At 37.2% G+C, this 18,167-nt stretch overlaps 1 protein-coding gene across 1 annotated transcript in view; it reads left to right on the forward strand.

Moving 5' to 3' along the window:
- Positions 1-18,167, forward strand: part of LOC107581762 (protein sidekick-1-like) — a 380,004-nt gene that overhangs the window by 349,644 nt on the left and 12,193 nt on the right. Inside the window, exons 29-35 of the mRNA XM_016267412.1 lie at positions 3,463-3,657; positions 4,730-4,931; positions 6,986-7,089; positions 8,701-8,771; positions 9,462-9,594; positions 11,576-11,632; positions 12,104-12,205. Of these exons, the coding sequence (XP_016122898.1) occupies positions 3,463-3,657; positions 4,730-4,931; positions 6,986-7,089; positions 8,701-8,771; positions 9,462-9,594; positions 11,576-11,632; positions 12,104-12,205 (864 nt within the window). The remainder of the gene's footprint in view (positions 1-3,462; positions 3,658-4,729; positions 4,932-6,985; positions 7,090-8,700; positions 8,772-9,461; positions 9,595-11,575; positions 11,633-12,103; positions 12,206-18,167) is intronic.

The following is an 18,167-nucleotide window of genomic DNA, read 5'->3' on the forward strand; positions in this document are numbered from 1 at the left end:
ATGTTAATGGCACAAAAATTTCACACATTAGCTTGTCATTAAGTTGACAGCAGATATATTAAAAGTTTTTTTATATACTTTTTCAGATAAAAATGAAAAAAAAAATACAGAACATTTTAATTGGACAAATGGCTTTTATAATATCCAAAATAAAAAGAGGCCTCTCAAAGAAAAGAAATGCATTCAAAGTCAGTGTTGATGAGAACGCCGCTTGCTGAGATTCAGTGGCGGAGCGCTGGGCTTTCCTGCCCTTTCTACCGAGGCACTGCCCTTGTGAGTGTTTTTGCTTGCCGCTGCAGGACCCGTAATCATTGGGCAATGAATGAGGAAAATAGAGCTGCAGGCGTTTGTGGGGTTGTGACCTAGCCAATCACATGGGCCGATGCCCTCACAGTGGAAACCCTTTCCCAAAAGCAAAGCCCTAATAAACAATGCACGGGTCATAGCCCGTCAGAGCCACGCAAACGGGCTGCTTTCTGCCCACAGTACTCTCTGTATTTCTAGAAATATAGACACTGGCATGGAAGTAACTGGGAAGAGAGGGTGTGTGTGTGTGTTTGGGGATGAATGTATGTGATTTTCCACTGCCCCTCATGGCTGAAGTGGACATTAGGATGAAATGGCAGCCCCCAAGTGCTGCAGATTCTCAATGTGGGATGGCCTAATTTCGTTTTGCACAGCCCAAGGGGGCCAGCATGCAGTGCAAGCATCCCGAAAGATAAATAGATGGTTGAATAATGTTCCGTCTCTCCCACGGCAAAGCTCTGCCCACACATTCCATTTTCAACATGTTTCCCGATAATGTTATCATTTGTTTTGCTGGCGGTTTGCAACACGTGCCATTCCCTTGGACACGATGCAGACGGATGCTCAGCAGATCTAGCACAGCACTTCTGTGTCAAGCCATGCCTGTTCAATCTCTAAGTTAGGAATACATGGATTTTAATTTGCCTAAAACATTCTGTCCTTTAGCATAATACACATTTTTTTATATTTTAGTTTTAGTTTCAGTTTAAATTTTTAGTATATGAATGAATGCATGAATGAATAAATGAATGAGTGAAGCTTTTATATAGAGCTTTATATAGTTGCAAATGATTGGCAACATACTTATCTATTAATAAAGATATAATTTCTACATTTTACTTTGATTTATAATATACATTACACTATTTATTTTGTTTTAGTTATAATTTTTAATTATGTGAATAAGCAGTGATTCTCATATATTAATATAGTCATACTTTCTCTATTTTAGTATAATTTATATATTACACTATTAATTAATTAATTTAGTTTGTTTTAAATTTTAGCATTTCAATAATGTGAAACAGTGAGTCTCAACCAGGGATAAATAAGTAATCTTGAAAAGAATTTTGATTTAGCTTTGCTAAACCTTTAAAGCAAAAAACTGTGTAAATATTAGTGGTGTAAAATGATTAAAATAATTCAAAACTTTTTTTGTAATTAACAGCTTAACATATTCAGTCGCTATTTAAGGAAAGAAAGTCAAATTATATCTGTCAGTGTTGGTTTCAACCTCGTAATGAAAGGTATGGACCTTCTGTTTTTGTCCCATCAAGTGTTCCAACCAATATCAAACTAAATACAATTATAAAATGACAGATTCTGTACTTTTCTGCTTCAATTTGAGCGGCAGCTATTGGTGAAACTGTTTTTCACTCACAGAATTGGTCTTTAGTTTAAAAATGAATAATTCTAATAATGGCAATTAATGATAACGCTAAATAATATCCAGTATCCACATTATTCTTCAACACGGAAGTAAGCCTATGGGCGAGACTTCAGGTTCATTAGCCGCTATAGGGAAAAAATGAGTGGAATAACAACGACAGTAGGGCTGCTCGATTAATCGAAATTAAATTGCAAAGGCGATAAATCACGATTAGGCAGAAGCTGCGATTGTCATGCGTATCTTTCAGTGAAGCACGGTTCTGTGATCAGCAGTAAATCTCCATCCAAAGGCCAGAGGGCGCTCTCGTGCTGAAACTCCAAATACGCCTAGCAGAAGAAACCCAGGAAATGCCTATAGCGGTTGCTGAATAAACAGAAGATTTAACTGCTTTCATTAATTCAACGTGACTAATAAACACACGACTACGACAATATATGGTTTATCTGAGTTCGTCTTATTATAATGTTTATTATAATAAAGTATATAATAATGCAATGCTAATCGACATAGCCTTTATGACTGCTTAGAATACTATAAAATATGTTGCGTGTCTTATTCTGTGTAAGAAGCCACATCATCTCACAGAAGGATTTATTTCAAACACTCGGCTGACGTTATGAAGTGAGTTTGGAGTAAAAACATGTTATTAAATGTGGTATTTTCAAGTGCTTTCAGATGGAGCAGCATTTACTAAACAGAGCCGTAGTTCACTGACAAGCTACGCAAACAGCTTTCATAATCGCCGAACGATTTCTTCGATTTCATAATCGCTCGATTAAATCGTCTGCGATTATGAATGCGATTTTGCGCAGCTTGTCAGTGAACTACGGCTCAGTTTAGTAAATGCTGCTCCATCTGAAAGCACGTGCTGGAGATTTACTACTAATCACAGAACCGTCTTTACTGACAAGATGCCCATGACAATCACATTTGATTAATCGTGCAGCCCTAAACAACAGTAAAACGGTTTGCACTAAAAGCACGTTCATAATTAAGATAATATATTAAAATAATATGGTAAGACACACCAATTTGCAATATCAAGCAGAAAAACAAGCTGTTTTTACAGCCAAAAATAGCTGGATGCACATGAGACCGGAAGCCAGACCCATAAAATTTACAAATGGTGAAACAAATGGCCCACTCTTAAGTGAAAAATACGATGGACAAAATGAGTTAAAAAGAACATAATTCTTGTTTGGTGTCGATAAAGGGCTACCTGAGCTGGACCTATTTTGCTGTGGTAAAACACAAACAAATTTCATTTTATGCATGTTTGTTGCACATCCGCATTTTGTTTGTGGTTCTTTTCTCTTTGTATTGAATTTGACATTTGGATTAAATTTGAGTGAAGGCAGTGAGGGCAAGGCAGAGGACTTCCTCGATGAAAGACGTATTTGAATGAAGTCTTTCTGCAGTAAAGGTAAGCAATGACTGCAGATGTTAACCAGAGCCGAATTTAAAGTAGATGCTGATAGACCAAATTGTCCAGTGCACTGAAGCCTTTTTGAAAGCCGTTCATCTTATAAACCTGATGTTGTTTTTCTAAAGATGGTTTCCCAACTACAAATGGCTTTTTGAGGAGATATTTTCTTCCTGTCCTTTTGTACTTTGAGTTCTCAAAAGCATGCCTGACTGAAAACGACTCTCAGAGTTTGTGGAAATGTTATTCAGACTTTTGATGTCAGCTTAAGCTGTCTCACCGTAGACATGAGAAGGACGGAGGATCAAGACTCACCTCAGACGATCTAATGACTGTTTTGTAGGATACCAGGTAGCTTACCGTCTGGATTCTGGGGATCCCAACCAGTTCATCACAGTAGAGGTGGGCCCTGATACCCGTCAGTTCACCACCTCCAACTTGACCCCGGAGTCGGCCTACATCTTTCGCATCTCTGCCAAGACGGAGCAGGGCTGGGGAGCACCTGCACAGGCTGTGGTCATAACTACTGAGATTAGAGGTGACGCAAACACATACATAAATACACAACACCCATATTGCTTTAAAGGCAGAGTAGGTGATTTGGTTCCAAACATTTTTTTGTTATGCTGGTTGAAAGTCTCTTCATATCCTGATAGCAATCACTAAGTTAAGTGGTCTAAATGAAGCTAAATGAAAATAATGAAAATGAGTGAGAATGAAAAGTGTTGTTATTGTAAAAATATTCTCTTTGTACTGTAAAGTTTTCTCACTTGTGAATGAGACATGAGGTAATCTGACATCATTGACACCATCTATCGTCGTGTTGCTGGTTAGCCTCTCATCATATTGGGATGCACCTAATTGCTCTGATGGGTGAAATCGACTTCAGAAATAGATGCTGGTGGTGTTTCAGGAGGAAAGCAGTTATCCGCAATAGACTGAAAACTCACAATCAAGTCTGGCTGCATTCTGAAACAGCTACTTTTCACGGTCCAAACCATTCACCATAGATAAAAACAGATCCTATTTTCCATTAGAAACCAAGCCGCATTACGGAAGTAAAATGGCTTGCTATTGTTTTCTGTTGATTTTAAGCATTTATATAAGTTTAACAATGCATGCATGATCCAAATCATTATTTGCTATATTTTAGACTACTAAAGAGTCATGATATGCAGCCCAACTGCTACACTGGTAATAAATAAATCAATTTCAAGACAGACTGATAGATGGAGATGGAGAGTGATTACATATCATCCTTTGACCTCCTGAAGCTGTTCGATTGGTGCTTTTAAAAGCTGCATGGGCAAGGCCATTGCAATCATGGCTTTCGATGGCTTTCGTTGTGCATGATCTGCATCTTTAATGGCGGTCGATACCACGCACCTTTAAATAAACAATTACGCCTCTCCGTATTGATTTCTCCCTTTAAAATCGATGAGGTTATGCAGTTGCGTGTCACACAGGTGGGGAGGGGTGGAGAGGCCAGGGCAAGACCCGCTGACTGATGCACACATGGGTAGACAAGTCCTGTCCCGTGATTAAGGACAGTCAGCAAGACCAGCCTGACCCCTGAACTCACAACTTCACATCTATTTCTTCTCCATCAGAGCGACCGCAGCCTCCACGGCAGCTGCGGGTGCCTCAGGACCACGTGCAGTCCCGCAAACTGCAGCTCAACTGGGTGCCCGGAGGGGACGGCTCCTCTCCCGTCCGTTACTTCACCCTACAGACGCGGGAGCTGCCCAACGGAGACTGGCTCACCCATTCTTCTGCTATAAGCCACAATTATACCTCCTGGGAAGTGGACAGGTGAGCTCCTTTGCCATTTCTCAACCCCCACAATCCCACAAACAACAATACCAGGGGCTTTACCCAGAGACTGGCCTCCAATGACCCTCACAGAGTTGATTTCACTCTCCGCTGTTTCGAAGCCACATGTGTTCCCCTGCAGGGCTCATGTACAATAAGGGCAGTATGGAGGGAGTGTTATTAAATGCGTAGGAGCCTTTTTTCCTCTGCAGTAATTTATGATTCTCAATTCAATTTGAGAGAGTGAGAAACAATCAGTACGCGTTGGGCTATGGGCGCTCCAGCTTTTTGCATATGAGTTATGTCGGATCCGCAGCTATGATTATATGGGCAGTCGAATAGTATTTTATATGCATTCAGAGGGCCATATCATCTTGTTTATGATGAGTCCCCTTTCTCAGTTACAAACTCTCTCAGCCATCAGCTTTTGAGTGCTTTTTTATACAGCCAGATTGTTGCTAAATGGATTATTCAGGACTGATTTGTGTCTTTACCAGCTGGAGGCTTTTAGGAGTGGGGCATCATGGGAAAAATATTCCCTTTAACCAAGCAAATACGAATAGCAGAAAGCCCCCTCGTTTTGGAAAGTGCCGTGCAACTCATCTCAATCGACAGAGATCGGTTATGAAGCCTAAACGACATGTTTAGTTCGTTAATGAGCCCAATTGGCTTGTGCAGTGTGTCTTGGGGAAATGGGAAAAGAACAAATTTGAAATTAAAGTGAAATTTTTTTCTACATATTCCCTTTACTGTCAAAATCAAGAAGTTTTGTGCCTGTGATTTTCAACACAGTGATTGAAGAAGGCTAAGCAATAGGGCTGATTTGATTATTTATGAAGTGTATGTTATTATAATAATTTAAATTATTAATATGTTATATTTATTTATTTTTTATATTTAATTTATTATTCTTAGCGTTATTTGAAGAATGCTAGACAGTTTGGCTATGCAATTATGACAATAGTAATTGTTGATTATTGTTAATCCTTTAAAATTCTATTGTAAATGTATATCTAATTCATATTTGATATATTATATAACAACTAATAATAACGTTAATATACTTTAATTATATTATATTTAATTAATTGTATTTTTTTTAATATAATTTAAAAAAGCAACTATTTTTTTCTCTGTTCTTCAATGTCTGCTTGTAATTATTTGAACAATGCTTGAAACTTGGTATTATGAAACTTGAAAATTGCTTTATCTATTCCCCAATTGTAAGTCACTTTGGATAAAAGCATCTGCTAAATAAATAAATGTAAATGTAAATTTTAATTTAAATTAGCTGAAGAAGTCTAGGAAGTATGGCTGTGAAATTATGACAAAAAATAATAATTGTTGATTATTTTCTATAGTATATATTATTATAATAATATAAATAAAAAATTACGGTAACACTTTATTTTAGGGTCTCTTAACTAGTTGCTTATTAGCATGCATATTACTAGAATATTAGCCATTTATTAGTAGTAATTAAGCACATATTAATGCCTTATTCTACATCCCCAACACCTAAACTTAACAACTACTTTACTAACTATTAATAAGCAGCACATTAGGAATTTATTGAGGGAAAAGTCGTAGTTAATAGTGAATAAATGTTCCCTATTCTAAAGTGTTACCAAAATGACATCTATTATTCAAATAATAATATTAATATATATTATAATTTAAAAAATATAATTAAATCTAATTAAAAAAACATATTTTTCCAATTAATTGTGCAGCCCTATTAAACTGCATTCCCTGACATAATTTACCACCACCTCATATTTCGGTTTTTATGAAGTGGCATATGCTGCACTTATGTCTTTATATGAGCTCTCCGATATGAAGTGTTTCGTATCTTATTTCCATCCTCACCTCTCTGCCTCAAGTGCTTTAAGATAAAACTCTGTAATTGCCAGCGCATGCCCTTGGGATTCAATGGATTGTGTCCCTGACATTTATAGATACTAGCTCATACATGCACTGCTGTGCCACATCATTTGTGATGGGAAAGGTCTTTGTCCAATATGAGAGAGCTCACGAGCTGTGCAATCCCTCAGGCTGAAACCCTTCACTTCATACAAGCTCAGAATGATGGCGACTAATGACGTCGGAGACAGCAAGTACAGCCAAGAGACGGATGCAATTACCACTTTACAAGATGGTGAGTAATAATGAGCGTGTTGTATCTACTGGCTTTGGTTGATGCGCTATTGATTCAAATAAAAGTCATAGAGGAGCTACAGTCTGATCTGCACCATTTACTTGCAAGCTGAAGTCTTGGAACTGATTTAATTCTGTCATTATTTACTCACCTTTATGCTATTCTAAACTTGTGTGACTTTCTTTCTTGGGTTCAGTGGACCCCTAGTGGGCCACAAGGGAGTGCTAGGTCTGTGGGAAAGTTCAGAATATATATTAAAAAAAAGTTCCAATGTACAGAATATGACATTATTTCAGTTTATTCTTTCTAATGGTCAGAAATCCTAAGATTTATTTTAGACAGTCAACTTTTTATGTTTCTCTTCAGTTCTTATAAATATCTAAAAGTACTTTAGAAAAAAGATAAAGTCTACAAATAGTGAATATATAAAGGCCTTTGGTCCCTTGCGATGGGACCATCATAAATGGGGATCAAGGGCATCAAAAGTTTGTAAACCCCTGGTCAAATGACTCAAAACTCGCTAGAAGAGAAGACATTTGTAAATAACGACAATAGGGCTTTTCACACTTGCAATAGTTAACCCTGGGTCATTTTAATCCTATTCTAAACAGAATCATTGGTTATCTTGTGTCACGTTTCACACTGCTCATTATTTACCCGGGGTTAACAGTAAAACCTGGGTATTCATATGCTGACATGTTTCTAAACCCTGGATTAACACTATTTGTGGTGTCACTTGTATACATTGCCGACTGCCTTTTTCCTGAATGGATTTTTTGGACTATAAAAGTAAAAATTAAACAGTATCTTCTTCACTCCAGTTGATACATTTTCTAATCCCATTTGACATTTTTTCCCCTCAAACGCTGAAACGATTGTTTATACAACATGCAGTGTTTCTGTGACTGTCCAAAGCACATGAATGTGAGGCACGCGATTGGGTGTCTGTTGCTAAGCGTCTAGCCGTAACATTCAAACACTGCATCTTTTCAAACTGTACAAGTTTGGCACGGCAATGCAGGGTAACCAGAGCAAAAGTGATGCTAACGCTGTGAAACGCTTCTTTAGCCTAGTTAAAAGCGGGGTTAAGAACAATGATAACCAAGGGTTAAGTGCTGTGTGAAAAGTTATTTTGTTTGTTTGTTTCTCACAGAACGAAATCTTACAACTTCAGAATAGGTGATATGATATGGTCAAAAGGACTTTTAAAGTACTTTTATGGTGCTCTTTTGTCATTTTTGAGCTTGGAACCACCAGTCCTTGGAACACCAGTTCAGGTATATCACTTTAATTGCATAGAAAAGGACCTGTACATTGCCATTAGAGTAAAATTACTGAACCTAAACATATGAACCTGATAAAAAATGCTCCTTTTAGATGAAAATTTCAGACGGCACTTAAAGGCTTTTGCATCTGAACTCTTCATATATATATTGAAAAGGCCAGCCTTCAAAAATCCTTCTTTTGTGTTCCACAGAAGAAATAAAGTCATACAGGTTTAGAACAACATAATGGCAAGTAAAAAAATTACTGTATTTACTGAACTTAGAATGGGATTCCTTATTGTTTATGTGAACTTATTATCAAATGTTGTTTTCTGTGCATCTGCAGTTCCTGATGAATCGCCCACAATTCAAGCCGTGAAACCCTCCACGACAACATCCGTGCTGGTGCAGTGGCAGGTACGCTAATGCCGGCCCACCCTGGGTCGAGTGAACTCTTGACCCCCATTACGTTTATCTGATAGCCAGATAACAAACCGGCTCCAGCCTGTGAGAAGAGTAGCGGCATGTTACAGGCTATCACCAGTGAAATTACAGCCCTGTTCTGTTTAATGATCTGACTTTTGTCAATAGGTAGCCTCGCCTCACTTTGAGCAGTCTGGCATGCATCGCTTAGTATTCCTCGTGCAGGTTTGCATAAATTAATGACATGAGGTATTGATACCCGCACATTTACAGAGCTCGCAAAGGGCTCCGCCAAGCCCGGGATAATTAATACCCATGCACGACAGCGATCCTGCAATCTGAAGGGATATTAATTAGTAGCTGAAACCTTTATTCACTGACCTATGAGTCCCGGATCTTCTCGCTACTGTCTGTTTTATCAGCAGAACCGTAGGCTGAGTTGATTACGCTCTGCTCTGAGCTTTGTTAATTACCCACTGACTGAATGGCTCAGAAATTAAATCCTCATCTTTTATTTATCTTATCCGTTTGGCGGCGAGCGTCGCGCACGGACGAGCGATGGGAGATCAGTCAGCGCTGTCTGTCAGTTACGGCCGGGATGGCTTTTTATCAGTGTGTGCTTTAATAAGGACCGTGAGAACAGCTAGCGGAATGTGACCTTTAATTTAATCTGTGCCTTTGCAGAAGCCCAAGGAGGAGAGTGTGAATGGGGTTCTGGTGGGCTATCGGCTCTACTACCGCGAGCTGCAGTATGACAGCACACCGCAGGAGTCAAAGAGGGCCGTCAACAGCTCCTTGCTGCGCACCGAACTGACAGGTAACTAGCGGGAGGAGGCTCTCCTCTTGAACCAGAAACGTCTGCACGCAGGCGTGATTTATAGCTTGAGTGCTTCTTTGAACACTTGAACCCATTCCAGTTATTGATAAAAAGGAATTCCTTAACAATTTTTACCTCAGCCTTTTTGACGAGCGCTTTTGTGCAAAGATGAATGTTGTATTTCTCAGCTACACTCTCAGAAAGTAAGTCGAGTTTTGACATGAAACTGGGACGCAATCAACGTTAGCAAATGACGAAATTCACATTAGCGCTGTCAAACGATTAATCGCGATTAATCGTATCCAAAATAAAAGTTTTTGTTTATATAATGTATGTGTATGTACTGTGTATATTTATTATGTATATATAGATACACACACATGCACGTATATATTTAAGAAAAATATGTTATGTTTATATATTAATTATATTTATATATAATATAAATATATGTAAATACATATATTTTCAAAATATATACTGTATGGATGTGTATTTATATATACAGTACATAATAAATATACACAGTACATGCACATATATTATGTAAATAATAGATGAATCGTTTGACAGCACTAGTTAGTTATTTTTTTACACATTCATAATTCTGTTTTGAGAAGGAGATGGATTCACATGACAAGATCAACGAACATGGCTGAAATCACCCTAAATGCCAAGAGGAAATTACCGGAGCTATGCTCTGTTTGTTCAGGCTTAACAGCTTACATTGAAAAGTTAGCAGGTACTACAGAAGCTAACATGGGCTCTGTCACTTTCTGGAGCATTCTGCTAAAGCCGAGTCAGTTTATGTTTTTTTATTATGCTGATATGTTTGTATGTGCCTATGATTGTTGTCCGTAGTGTGCTGCCGGACAGATACAAAGATTTAGTACAAAATCTTCTGGATCATGTGACATGAAACAAAGCTGAGTCATTCTTGTTGAGCATTTCCCCTTCCATCTAGTTATTGATATGCTGAATAAAATGACAATTTTAAAAATAGATATCGTATCAATTTTTTACAACATTGTCACTATAGAGTACACTTCAGTAAAGTATCACTATAAAATACACTTGATGTTGTGATTGCTATGCACTTCTGGCATGAAAAAGTTTATTAAGAAATACTCAAAATATTTAAAGCAAAACATGTTTGAATCCCTTTTATCTATGAAAAGCTATGTTTATTATAACATATTTTGTGGGGAAAACAATAGCACAAGCATGAGCAAGTATGTGATGATTTAAATAATATTGTGTGATATTACTTGTTTAGTCTTACTTTGCAATATTCCATGTTTAAACGACATGAAATGATAAAAAAATAATGACAAAATCACAAAAAGCTGTATGATAGTTTAAAAATATGTTTAAAATGATCAATTTTCATTTCAATTGAATTCAAAGTTTACAGCATGTAAGCTAATTCTCCGTCACTAAGTGAGCTCTTTATTTTTAACCATTTAGGCTCCTGTTTGTCATTTATTTATTTATTTGTTGTAAATAAAGTTTGTGTCTGAGCTTGACGAGAAGATACTTCGTAAAGTCTGAAGTAGCCTCATATAGAAGCCCTTTTTTAAAGCCACAAAGGCATATGTGTTTAAGTTACAGCACTCAAAAGAAACTGTATAAAAAAGGAATGACCAGATTTTTCTTTAATTTTACCCAAGTGATGTTGGATCAGTATGTGTTCAAAAAAAATCTTATTAGGTCCCTAATGCACCCCAGCTTGTGATTTAGTACTGTATATTGACTGTTGAATCATTAATCACTGACTGGCTTTGGTTTCTTGCGGGTTTTGATTGGAGAGCTAGATGAGCATTGTGGAATTTCATCAATCTCTTGGAGAAGTGTGTGATGAGCAACTTTGAAAAGCAAAGATTTACTGCCATGATGAAATATCCCTTTGATTTGTGCTTTTCCATCTCTGCTGCTTCTCCATTAATGTATTCCTCATCGTTTGCTCTTTCTCCCTCCACAGCCAAAAGCACTGTGAAGACTGTCAGCAATCCTTCATTAACCGAATTTGAGCTAACGCGTAAGTTTCATTTAGCCATCGTTCTCATTTACGTCAGTCTGCTTTGAAGTCCAAAATATTCAAACTCCCTTTGGCAAAGTGTGTAATCCCTAATACTCTTCCTGTTCAGAGAACAAGGCTCTTCCTCTAATCCATCTACTCTGACCAGGAACATTTTGGCCCCGAGATATTCTCAAAGTGAATCCCATTGCGCACCGCCTCAGACCTGAGACTTGCATGTGCTCTCAGTCTCCCCTGTACCATCCCATCAGTACTGTTCAAAGAGTTTGGAAACAGTAATGCCATTCCTTTCCAAGATCTCACCTAAACTGTTCTGTATCCACACTGATATGGAACAGTAGGTGGTTATCTCAGGGATGCTTTTGTTTCTACCCAGATGTATTCCCATTCTTCTTTCCTGCTGTCTCAAAGCCAAGATGTGCCTTTCAAGCACCCTTATGGATCTTCTGTTTGTAATTTTGAATTCATCAGAGCTGCAGAAATACAGACGCTATGAAATTGTGATGACTGCCTACAACGTCATCGGGGAAAGCCCTCCAAGTGCTCCGGTAGAGGTGTTTGTTGGAGAAGCAGGTAAGCGATTGTGTCAAAATAAATATTCATTTATTAAAATCTATTACTTTTTCATTCTTAATTTATCAAGATAAATATTTTGTTTGCAAATATATAGTCTCACAATAGCTGTTACTATGTTTTATTTTATTTTATTTTTTTGCAAGATTACCTTGAAACTATACAGTGTATATAGTCCAACAGTTGCCATTTAGTTTGATCTAAGTTTATTTTAGTTCATATTATCTGTAAACTCTAAGGCCATGTGATTCCATAATTGCTATATATTAGTGCTGTCAAACGATTAATCGCGATTAATTGTATCCAAAATAAACGTTTTTGTTTACATAATATATATGTGTGTACTATTATGTATATATAGATACACACACATACAGTATATATATATAGAAAATATTTACAGTACATGTATATATTTATATTCATATAATTTATATTATATATAAATATATTTAATATATAAACATAACATATTTTTCTGAAATATATACATGCATGTGTGTGTATTTACAGTATATGTACATAATAAATATACACAGTACATACACATATATTATGTAAACAAAAACTTTTATTTTGGATGCGATTAATCATTTGACAGCACTACTATAAATTCATAAAGACACTTTTGATGAAAAATTTTAATGTATATTTGATGTTGCGATTGCTATGCACTTCTGGCATGAAAAACTGGCTATTTGTTGTTAAAGGGGTCCTATTATGCTTTTTCACTTTTTGAATTTTAGTCAGTGTGTAGTGTGTATGTTTGGGCATAAAAAAGATCTTCAAATCTCAAAGTCCACTCCAAAGGGAGATATTCCGTTTTTTAAAAATCCATTTTCAAGAACTACAACGAACGACTCGTTTGGACTACAGCGTTTGTTTTCCGGGTTTTGTGATATCACAAAGCGGCCCATTACACTACTATAAATTCATAAAGACACTTTTGATGAAAAATTTTAATGTATATTTGATGTTGCGATTGCTATGCACTTCTGGCATGAAAAACTGGCTATTTGTTGTTAAAGGGGTCCTATTATGCTTTTTCACTTTTTGAATTTTAGTCAGTGTGTAGTGTGTATGTTTGGGCATAAAAAAGATCTTCAAATCTCAAAGTCCACTCCAAAGGGAGATATTCCGTTTTTTAAAAATCCATTTTCAAGAACTACAACGAACGACTCGTTTGGACTACAGCGTTTGTTTTCCGGGTTTTGTGATATCACAAAGCGGCCCATTAGAATATCATTAAAATAATTCCCGCCTACAGAAACTCGAATGAAATAACAATAAAAATAATACATATGCACTTATCTGTACATAGTAAATGCAGTTATTTTTAAGCGGTTGTTAACATCCTATCTAAAACGTGATTTAGCCAAAAAACAAAAAAAACAATAATGTTACCACTCTAATATGTCTTGCAATATCCGTGCGTGCAAAGGTTCTGCACAATCCTCTTGTTCAATATTCTCTGGGTCTGAATCCGGCTCAAATTGATATGCCAATATTGACGCCATCCTTAACTAAACCCGAGCAGACGGTACATGCTGCTTTGGCAGGGGGCCGGGCAGTACTGAAACACCATCTAAGTTGTTCGCCAATCACAACGCACTGGGACAGCTAACCAATCACAACACATTTCGTTTTTCGGAAGGCGGACCTTCATCAAAGCCGGAACTAATCAAGCCGTTTGTGCTAGGATGGGGAGAAAAGTATTGTTATAATGTAAATTATGTAAAAAATTATGCGTTTTTCGAACCACCAAGCATGAGAGCATGTTCTAGTACACCCCCAAAACTAATTCAAGACTTTGTAAAAGAGCATAATAGGACCCCTTTAAGAAATACCCAGCTGTTTCTTCATCAAAATATTTGAAGCAAAACATGTTTGATTAATATTGGTAATCATAATGATATCCCTTTGATCACAATAGCTGTTGCTATTTTATTTTATAATTTTTTTTTGTTGCAATATTACCTTGAAACTATACAGTGTATATAGTCCAACAGTTGCTATTTTGTTTTATTTTAGTTTATTTTAGTTCATATTGTCTGTAAACTATAAGGCTATGTGATTCCATAACTGCTATAAATTCATAAAGACACTTTTGATGAAAAATGGTAATATCCAGTTCCAACAGGCCCCACACTTCATCCAGGTCATCCTTATTGTTGAGCCCTGATGTGAAGGGGATTATTAGGTATCTTGTATTTTCTAAACCTGCACAGTATGAGAACCTAATTCAATGGTTATGTCGAGGGCTGTGTTTGTTTTTCTAATATAGAGTAGACTTTTGTCAAACCCAGACCAGCGTGCATTTCTGGCATCATCCCAAACTCGCAGTAAAACATCTCTGCCGCTCCACCCTGATAGATGTGGTGATGACCACTGTCGATGGATGTTTCTTTTGAGATGGAGGCCTGTGCCGTAATGCTCTCCAGGAACAGGACAGCTTGTGCTCTGTCTCCAGCCCTTCAGGGAATAAGGCGTGACATGAGTTGACAGATATGAATTGTGTTCCCTTAGTGGAGTGGCATGAAGAAGGAACATAAGGACAGAGGCCAGAGCTATGGTGGGCTTCTGCCTAATGTGACAGAAACACAAACCCACCTGAAGGACTGGGTTTGAATCAATTTCTAGACGTGGATCTGTTTTTGGATCAATTAGCGTTGTTATAACTGTCTGATGCAATCTTGATTAGTACTGAAATGTAGTTTCAGGTATCTGAGAGTGGTTTGGAAGAAATTTGGCTTCAAAACAAACCACTTTCATATAAACCAAGCTCAAATTCAAAGTGAATTGTGGACACAAAGTGCTTCATTTACCTTATTTTCACTTTTGTGTGACTCTAAATATGAACTAAAAAATATGGCTATTACAGATTACCATACAAAGTGCTGCTTCTCATTCTGTTTTTTAATGCAAATGACAGAATGAGATATTACATATATAACACATCAGTTTAAAAGCATACATGTATACTAATTATTAATCATTTTCAATCATTTCCAATACTGAAGTTTATTATTATTATTATCATTATTACTATAATATGAAATGTATCATAATATTAATTGTTCTAATTCATTATTATTGTTGTTGTTGTTAATAACAACAACTACAAATATATAGATGTGTGATATGATTATGATACAGTACATATTTTATTGAATGTATTTAACATTTCCATATCAGATTTTATATTTTAGTGGTCTGAGTTAAAAAGCAGTGTGAATGGAAAGTGTAATTAAACTCTAGTAGACTAAAAAGAGATTTGGGACTACTTGATGTGAATGCATTAAAAAAGAAAAAAAATTGGGTTTTTTCAGTCTCTTCACTTATCGGTCCGATGTGAGTTTGGTTCTTTTAAAGAGGACTTGAGGATGACGTGCTAAGAGGACCACATGGATCTGGAGTGCTTGGAGATATGAAAAGATTGCTGAATAAAGAGTGTGCTCAAAGATGAGTTTGCTGTTTCAAGCTGTACTGAAGGCTGGTTTAGCTCTCTTTTCTTCCCTACCTTACAATCATGCTCCTGCAAGCTAGCTTGTACTGCTGAATTTTAAAGTGCTTTTCAATTTGAGTTCAAGTTGTTTTGTTACTAAAAACAGTCATATTGTTTTGGTATATCTATTGACTTGAATAATATCCAGCTGCCTGGCTGAAGAGCTGAGCACTTCGTCTAATGAGCTGCCAAAAGAGGAAGCCCGGATATGACATTGCAGCTATTCCACGGAAAACTGATAATTGTTGTGCTGTTTTATTGGGTACACCACAAAAGAAAGGATTTTTATCACCTACACAGCCCGAAACAAATCTATATTCACGCGGGGCATCTCATATGATCAATGAAAAGGCCTTTAGTGGAAAAACAATCCTCCCACTGCTAGTAAATAGATGCATTACGTCCGCATTTCAAACATATGCTTAAAAGTATCGAACGCAGGCAAATTGCTACAAATGTGAACTGTCGTTTTTGCTGTTTAATTCCACTCCAGCCGTGCTAACAGGCTGACACTGCACAGACAGGATGTTGTCAAGGCTCTTGCTCGCCGCACTGTTTTGCATTTCGCCCAATCATTGCCAAGATTATTTATGGAATTCTAAGTAGCATTTCTGTAGTAGTGCCACAGTATTAATAAAAGCAGTCGTGGTGAGAGTTTTGGCAGGATTGGGTGTGCGCGCGCATTTTCTTTTTTACCTCTTACACCTCTTTGCAGCATTTTTGGCCTCCTCTCATAAGGGGTTTAATGAAGCAGTAAATATGAATCTGTCATAAAGAACTCAAGCAGCTGGCGGAGCAGGCAGGGTTATCAACATCAGGTTATTAACAGCATCATTAGAAGGGGCCAGGCGTGGAGATTACTCCCAGCAGCAGGAGGGGGGACAGCCAAACAAACAAATGAATTTCCCTCTGATTACCGTTAGGTTGGCTACATCTGAAGATACTCTGAGAGGGATCAGAGAGATGTAGGCTGGGAAAGAGAGGCGGCGAGCGGGCGTGAAGGGTGCTTTGCCCTTAAAGCTTCTGCCATCCCAACGGCCTTGCTAAAGGTTGCCAAGTCTTAATTTTTTCCACAGAACTGGGTTACTTTTAAACTGTTGCCACAGTTTGATTTAGAATTTTTTTTTTTTTACTGCTGGTTAAAACTTTGATATGTTGCATAAATTGCTTATTTTGAAATATCTCCTCTTTAAAGGTCTTAGATGGTTTACAATGGTGTCAAAGCTTTTATAGCTGGTCCATTGATATATATATATATGCAGTGGTGTTCTGAATTTTTTTTTAAATGTTAATGTCCCTGTCACATTTTCTTATTACTTACACTACCAGAATAAAAATTTATTTTGTATTTTTACACTAACAATGTAATTAATAAGCTATTCCATTTATTAAAACCAAGTATAAGCATTTTACATTTATTCCAAAATAATAAGTATTCAGACCCTTTGCTGTGACACTCATATATTTAACTCAGGTGCTGTCCATTTCTTCTGATCATCCTTGAGATGGTTCTACACCTTCATTTGAGTCCAGCTGTGTTTGATTATACTGATTGGACTTGATTAGGAAAGCCACACACCTGTCTATATAAGACATTACCGCTCACAGTGCATGTCAGAGCAAATGAGAATCATAAGGTCAAAGGAACTGCCTGAAGAGCTCAGAAACAGAATTGTGGCAAGGCACAGATCTCGCCAAGGTTACAAAATACGCACTGTTCCAAACTTTTTTAGTATAACTAGTATGAGTAGTGAGTTCACACTGAAAAATTCAGCAAGAAAAAGTGCAGTTATTTAACTGAAAATATGACGTGTGGAATATTAGACACTTCATGCACTCAACTGTATAGCCAAAGGGGGAGGGCTATTAGACTCCAATGCTGGATGAAAGTAACCTTTTAGACCTCAATAGCTAGATGTTTGACTACATAGTGCATAGAATAAGAGCATAGTGTATAGTGCATCATTTGGGACACAACTGTTGTGTCTCCAGTGTACCTGATGTGAGAAGTGATGTGTGGTATATGGAGTTGTCATCTATATGTAGATCTCACTTGAAATGTTTGGTTTCGGTTAGGATGCTTCCTGTGTAGACAGCAAGACAGCTCACTTAGATGTTGGAACTGAGCTTGTCTGTGCTTTATTTTAACAGCTCATTCAGTCTAGTCTCGCGCCAGCCCCTCTTGAACCCCACTGTCCAGAGCTGTAATTCATTCCTGCTCATAAATGATTCAGCCCGCTTTACTACACGTAAGCTCAACTTTCAAGCCCCTACAATAGACGAGCTGTCATGCTCCTGGAGTTTGCTCTGCTTTCAGGTTTGGTCTTATTAAATTCGCTCTTTTTTTGATGATTGCTGTCTGGGGTAGCTGCATCTGTTGCTGTGATTTATGACGGATAGGATTATGTATTCCTCGCCCCTTTAATGAATGACATTTAACTGAGACACAACAGAGGG

The sequence above is a fragment of the Sinocyclocheilus grahami genome, unplaced genomic scaffold (assembly GCF_001515645.1).
Source record: "Sinocyclocheilus grahami isolate Dianchi unplaced genomic scaffold, SAMN03320097.WGS_v1.1 scaffold37.1, whole genome shotgun sequence".
NCBI classification, from domain to species: domain Eukaryota; kingdom Metazoa; phylum Chordata; class Actinopteri; order Cypriniformes; family Cyprinidae; genus Sinocyclocheilus; species Sinocyclocheilus grahami.